The sequence below is a fragment of the Schistocerca nitens genome, chromosome 2 (assembly GCF_023898315.1).
Source record: "Schistocerca nitens isolate TAMUIC-IGC-003100 chromosome 2, iqSchNite1.1, whole genome shotgun sequence".
NCBI lineage: Eukaryota > Metazoa > Arthropoda > Insecta > Orthoptera > Acrididae > Schistocerca > Schistocerca nitens.
The window spans coordinates 754894923-754912421 of record NC_064615.1 but is presented as its reverse complement, the minus strand read 5'-3'; the positions used below and the strand labels follow the sequence as shown (position 1 = coordinate 754912421).

The 17499-nt window shown below is 46.7% G+C and overlaps 1 protein-coding gene across 1 annotated transcript in view; it reads left to right on the top strand.

Annotated features, from left to right (window-relative positions):
• LOC126235307 (uncharacterized) overlaps window positions 1-17499 on the top strand; it is a 115292-nt gene that overhangs the window by 504 nt on the left and 97289 nt on the right. The window contains exon 2 of the mRNA XM_049944031.1: window positions 7097-7267. Within this exon, the coding sequence (XP_049799988.1) occupies window positions 7097-7267 (171 nt within the window). The remainder of the gene's footprint in view (window positions 1-7096; window positions 7268-17499) is intronic.

The window sequence follows — 17499 nt, the reverse complement described above, 5'->3', positions numbered from 1 at the left end:
GTGTCAGCCAGTTTGCCGTGGCATACGGAGCTCCATCGCAGTCTTTAACACTGGTAGCATGCCGCGACAGCGTGGACGTGAACCGTATGTGCAGTTGACGGACTTTGAGCGAGGGCGTATAGTGGGCATGCGGGAGGCCGGGTGGACGTACCGCCGAATTGCTCAACACGTGGGGCGTGAGGTCTCCACAGTACATCGATGTTGTCGCCAGTGGTCGGCGGAAGGTGCACGTGCCCGTCGACCTGGGACCGGACCGCAGCGACGCACGGATGCACGCCAAGACCGTAGGATCCTACGCAGTGCCGTAGGGGGACCACACCGCCACTTCCCAGCAAATTAGGGACACTGTTGCTCCTGGGGTATCGGCGAGGACCATTCGCAACCGTCTCCATGAAGCTGGGCTACGGTCCCGCACACCGTTAGGCCGTCTTCCGCTCACGCCCCAACATCGTGCAGCCCGCCTCCAGTGGTGTCGCGACAGGCGTGAATGGAGGGACGAATGGAGACGTGTCGTCTTCAGCGATGAGAGTCGCTTCTGCCTTGGTGCCAATGATGGTCGTATGCGTGTTTGGCGCCGTGCAGGTGAGCGCCACAATCAGGACTGCATACGACCGAGGCACACAGGGCCAACACCCGGCATCATGGTGTGGGGAGCGATCTCCTACACTGGCCGTACACCACTGGTGATCGTCGAGGGGACACTGAATAGTGCACGGTACATCCAAACCGTCATCGAACCCATCGTTCTACCATTCCTAGACCGGCAAGGGAACTTGCTGTTCCAACAGGACAATGCACGTCCGCATGTATCCCGTGCCACCCAACGTGCTCTAGAAGGTGTAAGTCAACTACCCTGGCCAGCAAGATCTCCGGATCTGTCCCCCATTGAGCATGTTTGGGACTGGATGAAGCGTCGTCTCACGCGGTCTGCACGTCCAGCACGAACGCTGGTCCAACTGAGGCGCCAGGTGGAAATGGCATGGCAAGCCGTTCCACAGGACTACATCCAGCATCTCTACGATCGTCTCCATGGGAGAATAGCAGCCTGCATTGCTGCGAAAGGTGGATATACACTGTACTAGTGCCGACATTGTGCATGCTCTGTTGCCTGTGTCTATGTGCCTGTGGTTCTGTCAGTGTGATCATGTGATGTATCTGACCCCAGGAATGTGTCAATAAAGTTTCCCCTTCCTGGGACAATGAATTCACGGTGTTCTTATTTCAATTTCCAGGAGTGTATTTATGGTCCAGTGGTCATGAAACTGAAAGCTTCCTGCACGTGCAGACTGTGTCGTTGATCCCAGGACAACGAATCGGACATTGTAGTATTCCGATTGATGTTGTCACCTGATAGATACTGGGTTACCATTGTTTAGGGGAGTGCAATTGCTCCGATATGAAACGTGAAGCAGGTAACATGGCGCGCGTCATCTTTCCCTGCTTTCCTCCAGTTTCAGTTTCAGTTTCATGCGTCATGAAAACCGTAATGTAACGGTCAAAATTGGACAACACAATTCTGTCCACTGTCTGTGAAGTTGTATAACCAGCTCGCAGTGTTCCCTCTGTTAAAGCTAAGACCGTGGCGTAGTGGTCTGATGATTTGGATTTGAGTAAAACAAATAAGCTGATACAGAGCTACAAAGTAAACCCACCTAATTATGGCGGCTCAACTATAAGGTATTTAACTAGCAAAGCAGACCTTTCCGAAATGGCGATGGTGTGCAACTGGGTTATCATCTCTCCCTGAGCTACGCTTTTGGATCTGATGCACATCGGAGACGACATGTATGTGCATTTTACTGTCAAAATACCGGACGGTTTGCAGTCTAAATATTAAAATACTCGGTTTCGCCCACTACTGAGGGTGGCAGTGGTCTGCAGAGAGCGCTAACGTGCAGTCTCACATATGTCTTGTGCGCCCACGTTGTTGTACAAAACACAAAATCTTTCTGCTCAGTCACAAGGCGGTGGTGTGTGCTGTTGCTGCAAACGATCTATAACACTGACAGGTGTGACGAAGTGGTACGACAATGATTACTTCTTTCATAATAATTGTTGTTATTACATATCGCCCGTCATCTAGTACCTAAAACTGGTATTTGAAAAATGGCTCTGAGCACTATGGGACTTAACATCGGAGGTCATCAGTCCCCTAGAACTTAGAACTACTTAAACCTAAGGACAGCACACACATCCATGCCCGAGGCAGGATTCGAACCCGCGACCGTACCGGTCGCGCGGTTCAAGACTGAAGGGCCCAGAACCGCTCGGCCACACCGGCCGGAAAACTGGTATTTATGATGAGCATATTTACAGTGTTACATTCAACATAGTGTGGCGTTACCCTTATATTTTTATCGGAATAATTTGTACGTTACATTAATTTATTTAGGTGAAGAGCTTGTTTTCTATATGTAGGCGGATTTTCCGTCACATCCAGAGAGACTGTAGTCCAGGGTACTGCAAGTACTTCCTTCTCTAGCACAATAATTAACCACAAAATTAAATTTACCGCACAACAGGTTGGTACAGCAAGATAGCGCAGAGTTAATCGCAGCCACCATAGCAGTGCCAGCGAAAATTAACGCAGTTGGTGCCAGAACGTATCATTTGCGATGTGCAGCTCATCTCTGGTGTCCCTAGGGACAGTATTTATTCTCCGGCCATTTGTGCCCGTGTACGAACTAACGTTACGTGGCTTGCAGCCCCCATGCATACTCCTTCTGCGATTTGTTTTTACTTCGCTATCCGTGTTAATATTTTAAGCTTTCCTCAAGCTTCTCCCGCCCTCTGTTAATGTTCTCATCTCACCTACACCCAACATCCTCTCATATCTCTTTACCATATTCTTGTCTTTGTCTGTCACTAAAAATTTTTCCTCCATTGTTGCTCCCAACGAAAAGTAAACTATTCCTGGATTCCTCATCAGAAGTTGCACTAAACTGTCCGTTCTTCTGGTAAGAGTCTTCCGCTAGATGTCTTTCGCCTCAGTCTTCCGGTTAGGTTTGAGAGGCCCGTGACGGACTCCTAATCTTTGCCATATTTTTTTTTTTCTTAGAGCAGCACTTTTACCCAACGTCCTCAGTTATTCTCATACCTAATCGTTCACATCCTTCTATATCAGCCCATCTCAAACGCTACAACTTTCTTTTTATTTTCCCTCACCCCGTGATTCATATCAGTACACTGCTGTGTTCCAAACGTGATACTTCTTCCCCAATTTAGGGCCAGTGTTTGAGAATAGTGGATTTCTTTAGGCCAGGAATGCCGTCTTTCCCTGTGCGTGCCTGCTTTTTATATCCTCCTTGCTTCATCCATCAAGTGCTATTTTGACGAAATGGTTCACTGGTTAACAACCACATGTCAGGTGTACCCCTAACGGTGGAAACGTGGTCGCTTGCCGAAATACTGTGCCCGCTGCACTGACACCCGGCCGTTGACAAGTTAACTATTTCGGCAAGACGATGTGGGAGATATTCAAGAATGAAAAATGTTATTTTGATTGAAGTGTCTCATAATTAGAAATAAAAAGTAGCTATCCGTAATTGCTTTGTAGAAAATTTAATAGCCAAGATGACATTCAGTGCTACTTATTCCTGATTACCGGTTTCAACAGTTAAGGCTCTCATCTTCTGATCTTTAAAAAAATTACTATTATGCGTCCTGTTCCATTACGACTGTATCACACATACGATGTTGACATTCAAGTGGATATCAAGTAGCACCTGCGTGGAATGTGTTACGTAATAACCACTAGAATGTCAACATGGTATATGTGATAACAATTATAACAGAGCAGTGCGTATAACAACAATTTTTTTAAAGATCGGAAGATGACAGCATTAACTGTTGAAAGCGGAAATCACGAATAAATAGCACTGAATGTGATCTTAGCTATTAAATTTTCCCCAAAGCGTTCTTTTGGTTCCAAAGTAGCAGAATTCCTTCAATTCGTCTGCTTCACGGTCCCCAAATTTGACGTTAATTTAATCGCTGATCTCATTTCTGCTGTACTTCATTACTTTCGTCTTTTCTCGGTTTGCTTTCTACCTTATTCTGCTCTAAGTAGACTGTTGATTTCGTTCTGCATATCATATAGCTCTACGTCACTTTCACTGCGAATTTCAGTTTCACAATGAATGTCTTTCACCGTCTTGAACTAGTATTTTATGAAATGGAACTACAAGATTCCAGAGACATTTTACAGTCTGAAACATCTATGACGTCCATACACTGAAGCGCCAAAGAAACTGGTATTCACAAACAGAAATGTGCAAACAGGCAGAATACGGCGCTCCGGTCGGAAACGACTATATAAGACAACGAATCTCTGGCGCAGTTATTAGGTCGGTTACTGCTTCTACAATGGCAGTCTATCAAGATTTAAGTGAGCTTCAACGTGGTGTTATAATCGGTGCACGTACGATGGCACACAGCATCTCCGACGTAGCGATGAAATGAGGATTTTCCCCTACGACCATTACACGAGTGTACCGTGAACATCAGGAATCCGGTTAAAGATCAAATCTCCGACATCGCTGCTGCCGGCAACAGATCCTACAAGAACGGGACCAATGGCGGCTGAAGAGATTCGTTCAATGTGACAGAAGTGCCACGCTTGCGCACATTGCTGCAGATTTCAATGCTTGGCCATCGACAAGTGTTAACGTGCGAAACATAAAACAAAACATCATCGAATTGGGCTTTCGAAGCCGAAGGCCCGCTCGTGTACCCTTGACGACTGCACGACACAAAGGTTTACGCCTCGCCTGGGCCCGTCAGTACCGACATTGGACTGTTGACGACTGGAAACGTGTTGCCTGGTCGAACGAGTCTCGTTTCAAATTGTATCGAGTGGATGGACGTGTACGGGTATGGATACAACCTCATGAATCCGTCGACCCTGCATGTCAGCAGGCATTGTTAAAGCTGGTGGAGGCTTTGTAATGGTGTGGGGCGTGTCCAGTTGGGGTGATATGTTCAAATTGGTTCAAATGGCTCTGAGCACTATGGGACTTAACTACTGAGATCATCAGTCCCCTAGAACTTAGAACTACTTAAACCTAACCAACCTAAGGACATCACACACATCCATGCCCGAGGCAGGATTCGAACCTGCGACCGTAGCGGTCGCGCGGTTCTAGACTGTACCGCCTAGAAACGCTCGGGGGGGGGGGGGTGATATGTGACCCCTGATATGTCTAGATGCGATAATGATAGGTAACACGTACGTAAGCATTCTGTCTGATCACATGCAACCATTCATGCCCATTGTGCATTCCGACGGACTTGGGCAATTCCAGCAGGACAATGCGTCACCTCACACGTCCAGAATTGCTACAGAGTGGCTCCAGGAACACTCTTCTGAGTTTCGATGACTTCGTTTTAGTCTTATATTCTTGTAGTTAGTTTTTGGTTCTTATATGCTTCTGTAGATGTCTTTTTTTGCAGATTAGACATATTTTTCTGAGAATTTCGAGCATTTTGCACCATTTGACGTGTTTTCTGAAGTCATGATTCCGTTGTCAAGCGCAACGTCAGAACTGCGTCTCTGCTGTCTTCCGAAAACGTAGCTGATCATCATCTTACAGATCGTCAAGATTCTTTTCCATTCCTCCTCACCTACTCTTTCTTACGACACCTAGTATCGCTTTGACGCCACGAGAGGCGCACAGATTTCTGTAAGTACGACGGTCACTCCAAAAGAAATGCACACTATTTTTGTAAAAATACAGTTTTCATTCTGCATGTGTGAAAGTTTCACAGTGTGTAGATACATCCTTCCCGCTTGTTTTCAGACTTAGTTCAACCTGTTCCCGTGAGTGGCGCCGTCACAGCATGTCTTCAAGATGGCTGCTACACTTGACATTAGTAAGAAGCAACGTGCTGTCATAGAATTCCTGTGCTGTGAAAACGATACAGTGGGGAACATCCACAAGAGGTCGAAAAAGGTGTATGGAGATGCTGCTGTCGATCGCAGTACAGTTAGTCGGTGGGCAAGCAGGTTACGTGATGAAAGCGGGTACTGCAATATTGAGGATAGTCCTCGCAGCGGCAGGCCTCGTATTGCACACACTCCAGACAATGTGCAGAGAGTTAACGAATTGGTGACTGCTGACAAACGCATCACAGTGAACGAATTGTCACGCTACGTTGGGATAAGGGAAGGAAGTGTTTGGAGAATACTGAAAGTGTTGGCGTTAAAAAAGGTTTGTGCCAGGTGTGTTCGCAATATGTTGACAGTGGCTCACAAAGAAACAAGAAAAACGGTATGCAGCGAACTTTTGGAACAGTACGAGAATGGTGGACACGTTTGTCTTGGATGAATTGTGACAGATGATGAAACATGGCTCCATCACTTTCCACCAGAGACGAAGAGGCAATCAGTGGAGTGGTATCATGCAAATTCACCCAAGAAAAAAAAAATTCAAAACCATACCTTCTGCTGGAAAAGTTTTGGCTACAGTGTTTTTCGATTCCGAAGGACTCTTGCTTGTGGACATCATGCCAAGTGGAACCAGCATACGTTCTCATGCATATGTGACGACACTGAAGAAACTTCAAGCTTGACTGATTTGTGTTCGACCACATCGGGAAAAGCAGGATGTTTTGCTGTTGCACGACAATGCACGGCCACATGTCAGACAAAAAACCATGGAAGCGATCACAAACTCGGATGGACAACACTGAAACACCCGCCTTGTAGTCCTCACCTGGCTCCATGTGACTATCATCTCTTTGGGAAACTGAAAGGAAAGACACTCTTTGTGGAACAAGGTTTGACAATGATGACTCCCTTGTGCACGCTGCCAAACAGTGGCTCCAACAGGTTGGTCCACAATTTGACCGTGCAGGTATACAGGCGCCGGTTCCAAGATGGCGTAAGGCAGTTGAGAGGGATGGAAATTAAGTGGAGAAATGAAAATATTGTTCCTAAAGAATGTATCTATGCACTGTAAAACTTTCAAACATGTAGAATAAAATACGGATTAAAAAAAAAGTGTGCATTTCTTTTGGAGTGACCCTCGTATATTGTATGTGCATGTTTCTGTGGAGGTGTTTGGTAACAGTGTGGGTGTGGTGTGTTGTGCTGCAGATGCCACTGAAGGAGCTGGGCCTGCGGCGGCTGTGGAGCGGGCTGCGCGCGGGCCGGGCCGACGCGGCCAACGGCTCCGGCACAGGGACGGGGACCAGGGACTCTTCGCTATCGCCCTGCGGGGACCAGCAGAGGCCCACCGCGCCAGCCGGCGGCCTCCCCCTGCTCCAGGTAAGGGCCACAGCCACAGCCGGGAAGTCGCGGAACACGCCCTCCAGTACAAAATACTGATTGCAATGGAAAGATCTTTTTTTATTATTCTTTTGTCCTACAGACAGAACAAACTGCTCGAGTTCTGATGCTTTCTTGAGTCAGGGCCTTGTTAGTGCAAGATCCGGTACTGGGGCAGACAGGTTCATAATTGGGAGAAGCCTATTGGATTTACAGCCACGACATTTGCCTTACAACCAACGGAAACTTCCGGAAAATCTTGGTCAGAACACCTTAAAACGACCCCATCTGGATTTTTCCTATTCCTAAAATACAGAGTTAGATGATGCTCTTATGAGCATACTGAACGGGTAACTCAGTACGCGAAGGGAGATGGGAAATCGAATAGTCATGAAGGACTGCATGAGGTTTCAGGGGAAGAAGAAAGGGGTATGGGAGAATATGGGATAGATGGTGGAATGAAAGAAGAGGAAGACTAAATCAATTCTGCAATAAATTACAGTTAGTAATAGGGAATATTCTGATCATTATTCACAAGAGGAGGTGGTATACTTGGAAAAGGCCGAGGTGTAAGGGAAGATTTCAGTGAGATTACATCATGGTCAGGCAGAGATTCCGAAATGAGATACTGAATTGTAAGGCGTACACAGGAGCAGGTATAGACTCAGATCACAATCTAGTAATGATGAAGAGTAAGTTGAAGCTAAAGAGATAAGCCAGGAAGAATCAGTGCGCAAAGAAGTTGGGGAAGAGTGAACAATAAGAGTGGAAGACCAAGAACGAAACTCGCAGGATAGCCGCGTGGTCCAAGCGTCTTGTCACGGTCCGCGCGGCTCCCGCCGGTGGAGGTTCGAGTCCTCCCTCGGGCATGGAAGTGTGTGTGTCGTCCTTAGCTTAAGTTAGTTTAAGTTAAATTAAGTAGTGTGTAAGCTTAGGGACTGAAGACCTCAGCAGTTTGGTCCCATAAGATCTTACCACAAATTTCCAAATTTTTCCAAGAACGAACTGCTCCTATTGAAAAGGATTTATGACAGGGATGTAGTCTTTCTCCCCTACTGCTCAATCTATACGTCAAAGAAGAAATGATGGAAGTAAAAGTAAAGATCGAGACTGGAAATAAAATACAAGGTGAAAGAATATCAATGATGCGATTCCCTGATGACATTGCTATCCCCAGTGAAGGTGTAGAAGAATTATATGATCTGATGAATGAAATGAACAGTATAATGAGTACAGAATATAGATTCTGATTAAATCGAATAAAGACGAAAGTAATGAGAAGTAGCAGAAATGAGAACACCGAGAAACGTAAAATTAGCGTTGATGGTCACGAAGAAGACGAAACTAAGGAATAAGGCTACATAAGCAGCAAATTAAGGGATGACGAAGCAAGCCGGACATAAAAAGCAGACTAGTTGGAAAAAAGGGCACTCCTGGCCAAGGGAAATCTAGTAGTATTCAAACATAGGCCTTAATTTGAGGAAGAAATTCCTGAGAATGTATGTTTGGTGCACAGCATTTTATGATAATGAAACATGCAGTGCCTGAAAACCGAATAGATTTGGGGCTAGAATAGAATGTTGAGAATTAGATGTGCTGATAAGGTAAGGAATGAGGAGGTTCTCCGCAGAATCGGCGAGGAAAGCAAGATATGGAAAACACTGACAAGAAGAAGGTACAGGACGATAGAACGTCTGTTAAGATATCACGGAATGACTTCCTTGGTACCAGAGGCAGCTTCAGAGGATAAGACCTGTAGAGAAAAACAGAGATTGGAATAAATCGAACAAAATATTGAGGACGTTGGCTGCAAGGACTAATCTGAGATGAGGGGGTTGGCACAGGTGACAAATTCGTGTCAGCCGCATGAAAGGAGACTGATGACTGAAAAACAAAAATCTAAGCGCTCGTGAGTGGTCTTCTACTGTCATGCTGAAGGAGAGCGAGTTCCATGTGTGGAGGAAGTCTGCGAATTCGAAACTTGATTACAGCACGCTGCTTCCCACGTACCGACATTGTTACACACTACAATTCGGAGTCCTGTAGCGGCAGACGGCTGCAAATATGTAAGCATTAAATGTAAAGATGAAATATGTTACTAGCGTATGTTTTGTTTTAAAAAGCATTAAGAGTTGTCACACAGAAAATTCGCAGGCATTTCTTTTCAGCACGCCAACGTATTACTTTAAGTAAGTTTTAAATAAAACTGCAGTTTGCACTGGTCTTTAGGCTTTTCTTACTTTCATTTTGACCTTTGAGTGAAGGAACTTAAGCTAATGAAAGTCAAGCACATAATGAAACAATGCAACGCATCAAATATACCATACTCGTATTCTTACACTAATACACAACAAAATCACTGTTTTCAGTGCTGAAACTTTCCAACCAAAATTTGTTAACTTCAAGATATTACTTAAGCAAAGTGAAATATGTGTTTGAAATGAAACGGTGACACTGTATTAAGTTAAAACCACTTTTAACACAGTTTGAATTAAAGTGACTCTGACTCTCCTACACTATAACAGAGACTAAAATGTCTGTAATTCGCCAGATGCGGTGCAGGACTTGCTGCTAACATACTCCTGCATATTCTTCACTCCTCTAATAAATTAACTAACCAAAGTACAATAATGTCTACCCTTGAGCAGAATACTTAAAACAATATGGTACAGTATTTACAAGACTTAATAATGCCTGGAAAAATCTTGCATCCATGTCAGCGATAAAATAGAGACGACTTCCATATGCACTAGTGCTCGTAACTATTTGTTGCAGTCGGTTGTACCAAAGTTAGCACAAACAGTCGATGTCTTGCAGAGAGCACCGCAACATGACTTCCCATGCTCGCTGCCAGGACGGTAATCTCCACAGCCCAGTCCGTCTGTAGTATACCTCTTACCAGAGAAAAGGCGTTTCCAAAACGTAAAACGACAAGGCACAGTTGCCACTCTGTCTCAACGCTGTTTACCAGGTCAGCCTACTCCGAATTTCCCCTTATAGAAAAGGTGTTTGCCGGCTGGTGTGGCCGAGCAGTTCTAGGCGCTTCAATCTGGAACCAAGCAACCGCTACGGTCGCAGGTTCGAATCTAGCCTCGGGCATGGATGTGTGTGATGTCCTTAGATTAGTTAGCTAAAAGTAGTTCTAAGTTCTAGGGGACTGATGACCTCAGCTGTTAAGTCCCATAGTGCTCAGAGCCATTTTGGAATGGTGTTTACAAAACGGGACAATAAGGCCGTCCTCAGGGCTAATCACTGCCACTGTTCTTTGGCAGAATATTGTGCACTGCATAAACATAATTTTTACTGCTCTTAGGATAAGCTGAGACCTTACTCATTTCGTGTTCATTTATGTGCTTAAGGCTACAACAACGGATAATTACGTAATATCAAATTACACTTTCACAGGATGTTGACTACGCCTCTCTGTATGAGCCTCATGAAATGTTCGTAAATCAACAAATCATATTTCGTAACACACTATGAACGATGTAAAGTAACACCGTTCCATCACACACTGCAGCAAGATATCCAGTAAAAGTGTGAAAGCCATCTGTAAGTGTATTTCTGTACATGTATACTGTAATGGAATCGAAATTAACATTGTAAATTGATGATAAAGCAAGGAAATATTGACGTCTATTATTATAATCTTTTACAAATCATCATAACAAAAATACGATCAGGGCCTTTTTGACTGGGCATAGACACGAGGCATGAAGGGAGCAGTAAGTTACTTTATAGCACCACAGGAAGGTGTAAGTGTTACATGCAAGCCTGTGTGGGTGGTGTGATTTGTTTATCTCCAGACAGAGCTTTTGAGGTGTCGTGTGGGCGTTGACTGGGCCTGCAGCTTTAGTCTTTGATGTGTTGGCAGAAGAGCCAACACCGTGTTGATAGAGGAGGCCGAAATGCACGCGTTTAAGCTCACGCAGACTGGCGTGAAGTCTGGAACAATTGAAGGAGTTGAGACTAATAAATAAAGTACGAAGCTCTTGGAATACTTAATTATTCCACAATTGGAGAACATCGCTCTTGTTGATACATGAATTATAATCTCAATATAAACTGGTAATGGCGCCTTGCTAGGTCGTAGCAAATGACGTAGCTGAAGGTTATGCTAACTATCGTCTCGGCAAATGAGAGCCTATTGGTCATTGATCCATCTCTGGCAAAGTCTGCTGTACAACTGGGGCGAGTGCTAGGACGTCTCTCTAGACCTGCCGTGTGGCGGCGCTAGGTCTGCAATCACTGACAGTGGCGACACGCGGGTCCGACGTATACTAGCGGACCGCGGCCGATTTAAAGGCTACCACCTAGCAAGTGAGGTGTCTGGCGGTGACACCACATTCCTCCCCCGCAAATCGGCGGACGGTTGTGTTATAAGGCTTCCGCCTGCCGTGGGGAGGACCCCATGTTGACGTATTCGACGAGGTGGGGAGCCCAACAACAGGCGAGGCTGTGCCACCCGCACCCTGCCATTCGGTCCGAAGGGAGCTAGGAAACGCCTGAATACCTAGTCCAGGGTGCACGCCAACATGCGGTATATGCGCCCGCAGAGACAGGAGGAGCCGAAGGGTCGACCTCCATCAGAACGGGGCTCCCAACGGGCGAAGACGACATCTGGTCCGGAGTGGGCAAGAGTTCCATGTCGGAGGACAGCTGGTCACGGGAAGCGATCGGCGGCGCGTGACCCAGGGAGGCACCCGGCGGTTGCAGCGGCGCGTCCACTTCGGGCGTCGCCGGCGGGCGAACAGGCGGCGGCGCGTCGCCATGGGGCAAAATGGAAGGCAGCGTCGGTAACACCTGGGGATGAGGCGAGCCAGTAGATGGGTCCCCAGGGCGCTGACCGGACGGCACCGCCACTGAAGGCAGACGGGGAGCGGCAGAACCCAGGCGACGAACAGAGGCGCAGCTGATTGAGATGCCGACGCACCGCACCAGAGGCCCCCAAAACCAGATACATAGCGCGGCCAAGGCAGCGAAGAATGCGCCCTGCGAGCCAACGCCGTGAACCTCGACAGTTGCGATAGTATACAACGTCGCCTGGAACAAAAGCAGGTGTCTGCCGCTGCACAGGAACCTGATGCGGCGGATGTAACAAAGACATCAAGGTTCGATGAGGGCGACCGTGAAGCAACTCAGCCGGCGAACGACCATCTCGGGGCTGAGAGCGATACGAGGACAAAAAGAGCAATAACGCGTCCTCCCGAGTATGCGACTCTTTCTACTTCAACATCTGTGACTTGAAAGTCCTGACCAATCGTTCAGCGGCACCGTTTGACTGTGGTGAAAACGGCGCGGACGTCAGATGTTGAATACCATTGGCCTTGCAGAATGACTGAAATTCTGCAGACATGAATTGTGGGCCATTGTCGGAAACAATAGTCTGTGGAAGACCTTCAATGCAAAAGATAGCGGATAACGCGTGGATGGTGGCAGAAGACGTCGTGGAAGACATCCGTACAACAAAAGGGAAATTACTGAATGAATCGACCACAACCAACCATCGAGCATTCCAGAATGGACCAGCAAAATCGATGTGTAAGCGTTGCCAAGGGGAAGTGGCTTTTGGCCATGCAAAGAATTTCCGCGGTGGCGCGCATTGTTGATCGGCACACGCCATGCAAGAAGAGCACATATTCGTAATCGCAGCATCGATTCCGAACCAAGTACAGTGCTGACGAGCAAGTTGTTTAAAACGCAAAACGGTAGCAAGGGCAGGGTCAGCAGCTGTGGCTGTAGCCACACGACGAAAATCGATCGGAAACGATTCGACCACGTCATCGGTTTCCGCATCAATGAACATGCAAGCAAGTTCGGAGGAATCGAATGCTCTATCCTCAGCAACAGGCAAACGGGACAACGCATCGGCGTTTCCGTGCTTAGCAGTGGACCGATACAAGATATCGTAGCGGTACTGCGAGAGGAAAATAGACCAGCGAATGAATTTCTGCGCTGTAGGTGGAGGTACAGGCTTGTTCGGATGAAAAAGCGATGTCAAAGGTTTGCGGTCTGTGATGATGGTAAAGTGACGACCATACAAGAAATCATGAAACTTAGTAACACCAAATACGAGAGCCAAAGCTTCTTTCTCTCTCTGTGAATAATTTCTTTGCGCAGACGAGAGCAATTTGGACGCAAAGGCAATGGGGCGATCATGCGATCCATCTTTGTGCACAAGCACAGCACCGATCCCGAAATCCGATGCATCTACCATCAACAAAAGGGGTTTCTGGGGATCGAATGGCGTAAGGCAAGTACTGGAAAGCAACGCCGATTTCAATTGGCGAAAGGCGCCTTCGCATTCCGTCGTCCAGACGAACGGAACACCTTTACGGCGTAAGCGATGAAGCGGAGCTGAAATGGAAGAGGCGTGGCGCACATATTTATGGTAGTAATTGATTTGTCCCAGCACACTCTATAGCTTCTTCAAATTCTGCGGCGAAGGCAAGTCTTGTATGGCACGGAGGTGCTCTGGACTGGGATGTATGCCTTGAGCATTGATTACATCTCCCAGATAGGGTAAGTCACGAGCAAAAAACACACATTTGTCCTTCCGCAAACGAAGACCATTTTGTCGCAAGACCTGAAATAATGTTTGGCTAAATGTTCTTCTTCCGTCTTTCCAGAGATCACAATATCGTCCAGATAGTTTGCTGCAGTATGGACCGACGCACAAACAGTTTGCAGATATTGCTGAAACAATGCAGGGGCGGATGCACACCCGAATGGCAGTCTTTTGAATCGGTACAAACCAAGATGCGTGTTAATCACCAAAACGCGCTGGGAGTCTTCGTCCACCGGTATTTGCAAGTACGCGTCTGCGAGGTCCAACTTCGAAAAATATTTACCCGGGCACAGTTTGTCAAAAAGATCTTCCGGGTGGGGTAAAGGAAAAGTTGCAATCACTAGTTGTGGATTCACTGTTGCCTTGAAGTCCACACAAAGTCTCAATTTTCCGGAAGGTTTTGACAAAATTACTAAGGGTGATGCCCAGAGAGAAGCCTGCACACGTTCAATCACACATTGTGATTCCAAATCGTGTAATGTTCTTGCGACCTCATCACGCAATGCGCGGGGAACATTGCGCGCTCTGAAAAATTTCAGTTGCGCGTTTACTTTCAGTGCCAAATGTGCTTTATAGTTCTTAGCGTAACCGGAGCCCGGTGCAAAAATGTCTGCAAATTCTTCACATAGACAAGAAACACTGTCTGAAGGCACAGTCTGGTTCACTGATAGGACCTGATTTACTATAGACAAGTTAAACAACTGAAATAAATCTAAACCAAACAAGTTCACTGCAGAAGAAGAACGAAGAACGTAAAATGACACAAGTTTTGTTTGTCCCTTGTATGTTGCAAGAAGGCTGCACTGTCCTAACACAGGGATAGCTTGTCCTGAATAACTATTTAACTTAACATTTGCGGCATGCAACGGAGGTGTGCCCAGTTGTTTGTACGTGTCTTTATTGATCAGTGAAACTGCAGCTCCGGTATCGAGCTGGAATGGGATCACGTTGCCATTAATGACCAAATATACAAAAAGTTTATTGTCCTGCTGACGACAAGAGCGACTGTCTCGTGCAATGTGAACAGACACTGGTACAGAAGCACTTGCGACTTGACGCGATTTCCGGCGATGTCGACGCACACTATTTGTGGGACGAACACAGTCACTGTTAGAAAGAGCGCCACTGGGCGGAGTGGAATGAACTACATGAATGTCCATGGGCGAAGGTTCACGAGCATGAATATTCTTGGTTCGATTCCGGCGCGAAGCATAGGGCCTGGAACGGTTGTGAGTGGCCGATCTAAGCTTTTTCTGGCAAACACTCTGAACATGTCCTTTTTTATTACAGAAAAATCAAATAGCTTGGCGTGATGGGCAATTCTCACGCGAATGTCTAGTAGCGCACCGTGGGCATGACTTTAGCACTGCATTTGCTTGCTTGCGCGGCACACATACTGGAGAGCTTGGCGGCAGCTGCGCGGACGGGCGCGAGGGCTGTTTACTGTTCCGTGCAGCGCACCCGGCGGGCCGGTTAACGTGACACACGGCTGGCGAAGTTGCAAATGATTCCTGAGCAAAGTCAAGTGTGTCTTGCCGATCCAATATGTCTATCACTTGTTGAAGGGAGGGATTGACTAGTTTCAAAATCTGTTCCCTTATACGAACATCAGAAACGTTCTGTGCAATCGCATCACGCACCATAGTATCTGAATAAGGGAGTCCACATTCACACTCAAAAGCACAATCCCGAGTAAGGCCTTGCAAAGTTGCAACCCACTCCTGATTAGTTTGACCGGCCGTACGTTTTGTACGAAAGAATGTATACCTTTTTGCAACGACATTGACTGATTCTTTCAAATGTGCATCTAATGCAGACAAAATTTCGTCGTAGGACAGAGTTGCTACGTCGCGTCGGGGAAACAATTTCACCATCACACGGTAGATGGACACTCCTACACAAGAAAGTAAAGAAGGCTGCCGCTCAATACCTTGAATTCTTTAGGTGGTGAGATGGAATCCAAATTGGCGTGACCACTCCGTCCAGCTTTCCAGTGCAGCATCAAAAGGACGAAAAGGTGGTGCAACAGCGTGTTGTGGCGGCGGTAGCGGTGGAGCGGCGGCTGCCGCATCGTTTTGCACTGCACGTTGACCCTGGACGAGCTGTCCAAGGGCATCCAATAAGGCCTGCGTCTGCTGATTCTGCAAGCGATAAAATTCGGACGTACATCTGGAGATTGTGGCGAAGCCATGACACAAGCAATTTAAGCAAGTATAAAGAAGAAGACCGTTTTTACACTCGTCGCCATATGATGTGTTGGCAGAAGAGCCAACACCGTGTTGCTAGAGGAGGCCGAAATGCACGCGTTTAAGCTCACGCAGACTGGCGTGAAGTCTGGAACAATTGAAGGAGTTGAGTCTAATAAATAAAGTACGAAGCTCTTGGAATACTTAACTTTAATCCACAATTGGAGAACATCGCTCTTGTTGATACATGAATTATAATCTCAATATAAACTGGTAATGGCGCCTTGCTAGGTCGTAGCAAATGACGTAGCTGAAGGCTATGCTAACTATCGTCTCGGCAAATGAGAGCGTATTGGTCATTGATCCATCTCTGGCAAAGTCTGCTGTACAACTGGGGCGAGTGCTAGGACGTCTCTCTAGACCTGCCGTGTGGCGGCGCTCGGTCTGCAATCACTGACAGTGGCGACACGCGGGTCCGACGTATACTAGCGGACCGCGGCCGATTTAAAGGCTACCACCTAGCAAGTGTGGTGTCTGGCGGTGACACCACAGTCTTCATGCACACCGTTTGCTCTGGAGGCAACACTCTGGTTGCTTAACTTCTTCGTCTTTCCTGCCTAATCCCTGTCCTGGTAGGAAGCCGCTGATGTCCGACAAGATGTTACTGACCTCTCTGACTGTAGTGGATATTCCCCTGCTCCCAGCAGGCTCACAGCATGTGTCTTCTGCAACTTTGTATTTCGAACATCAGGTAAGACGAGAAAAGTGTTTGGATGCTTAAAAATTCTACCATCAAATCGTGCGAAAGACCATACTTCAGGCGTTTCTCTGTATTCTCGAGCCATCAAGAAGGGCCGCTTAACAACAAGCCTGTCTGTAACGGAATTGCCTTAGTGTCCTAGGTGCTCGACGCTTGGTGGACTCACGCAGCTGAGAGTCAGTCTTTAAATGGGACACCCTTTTTAGAGTGAAGCAGACACTTGACATAAGCTGCAGCTGTCCATCTTCTGTGGGTTTTGGGAAAGTCTCACTGTATCCGATCGTGGATTCACTGGAGCCGTTTTTTCCTGTATATCAGGCTGTGAAGAGTTACAATACCAAGTCAATGTCAAGTCATATAGACAATATTTTGGATTTATCCTTCATGACGTCATCTCACTTTCCATTATATCATTTCCTCAGTCTAGGAACTTAATTGAATCGTCTACCTCCCATGTGTTGGCAAGCACGTTCCACACACATCTACTTCACATTCATTACCTTCATAATTACAGCTTCCATTCTAATCGAGTCCCACATTCATGTTTTTGTTTTCCCGTCCCTCGTAGTGATTCCCAACATTCACCTCTTGATTGCTAGCCGATCAAATCTTGGTTATTGGAAGTTTTCGTATCAAAACTCCATATGTCACAACCGTAAGTCACAACTGGTAATACAAGCAAACGGCGAACTTCCCGTATCAGAAACTTTGGAATTTT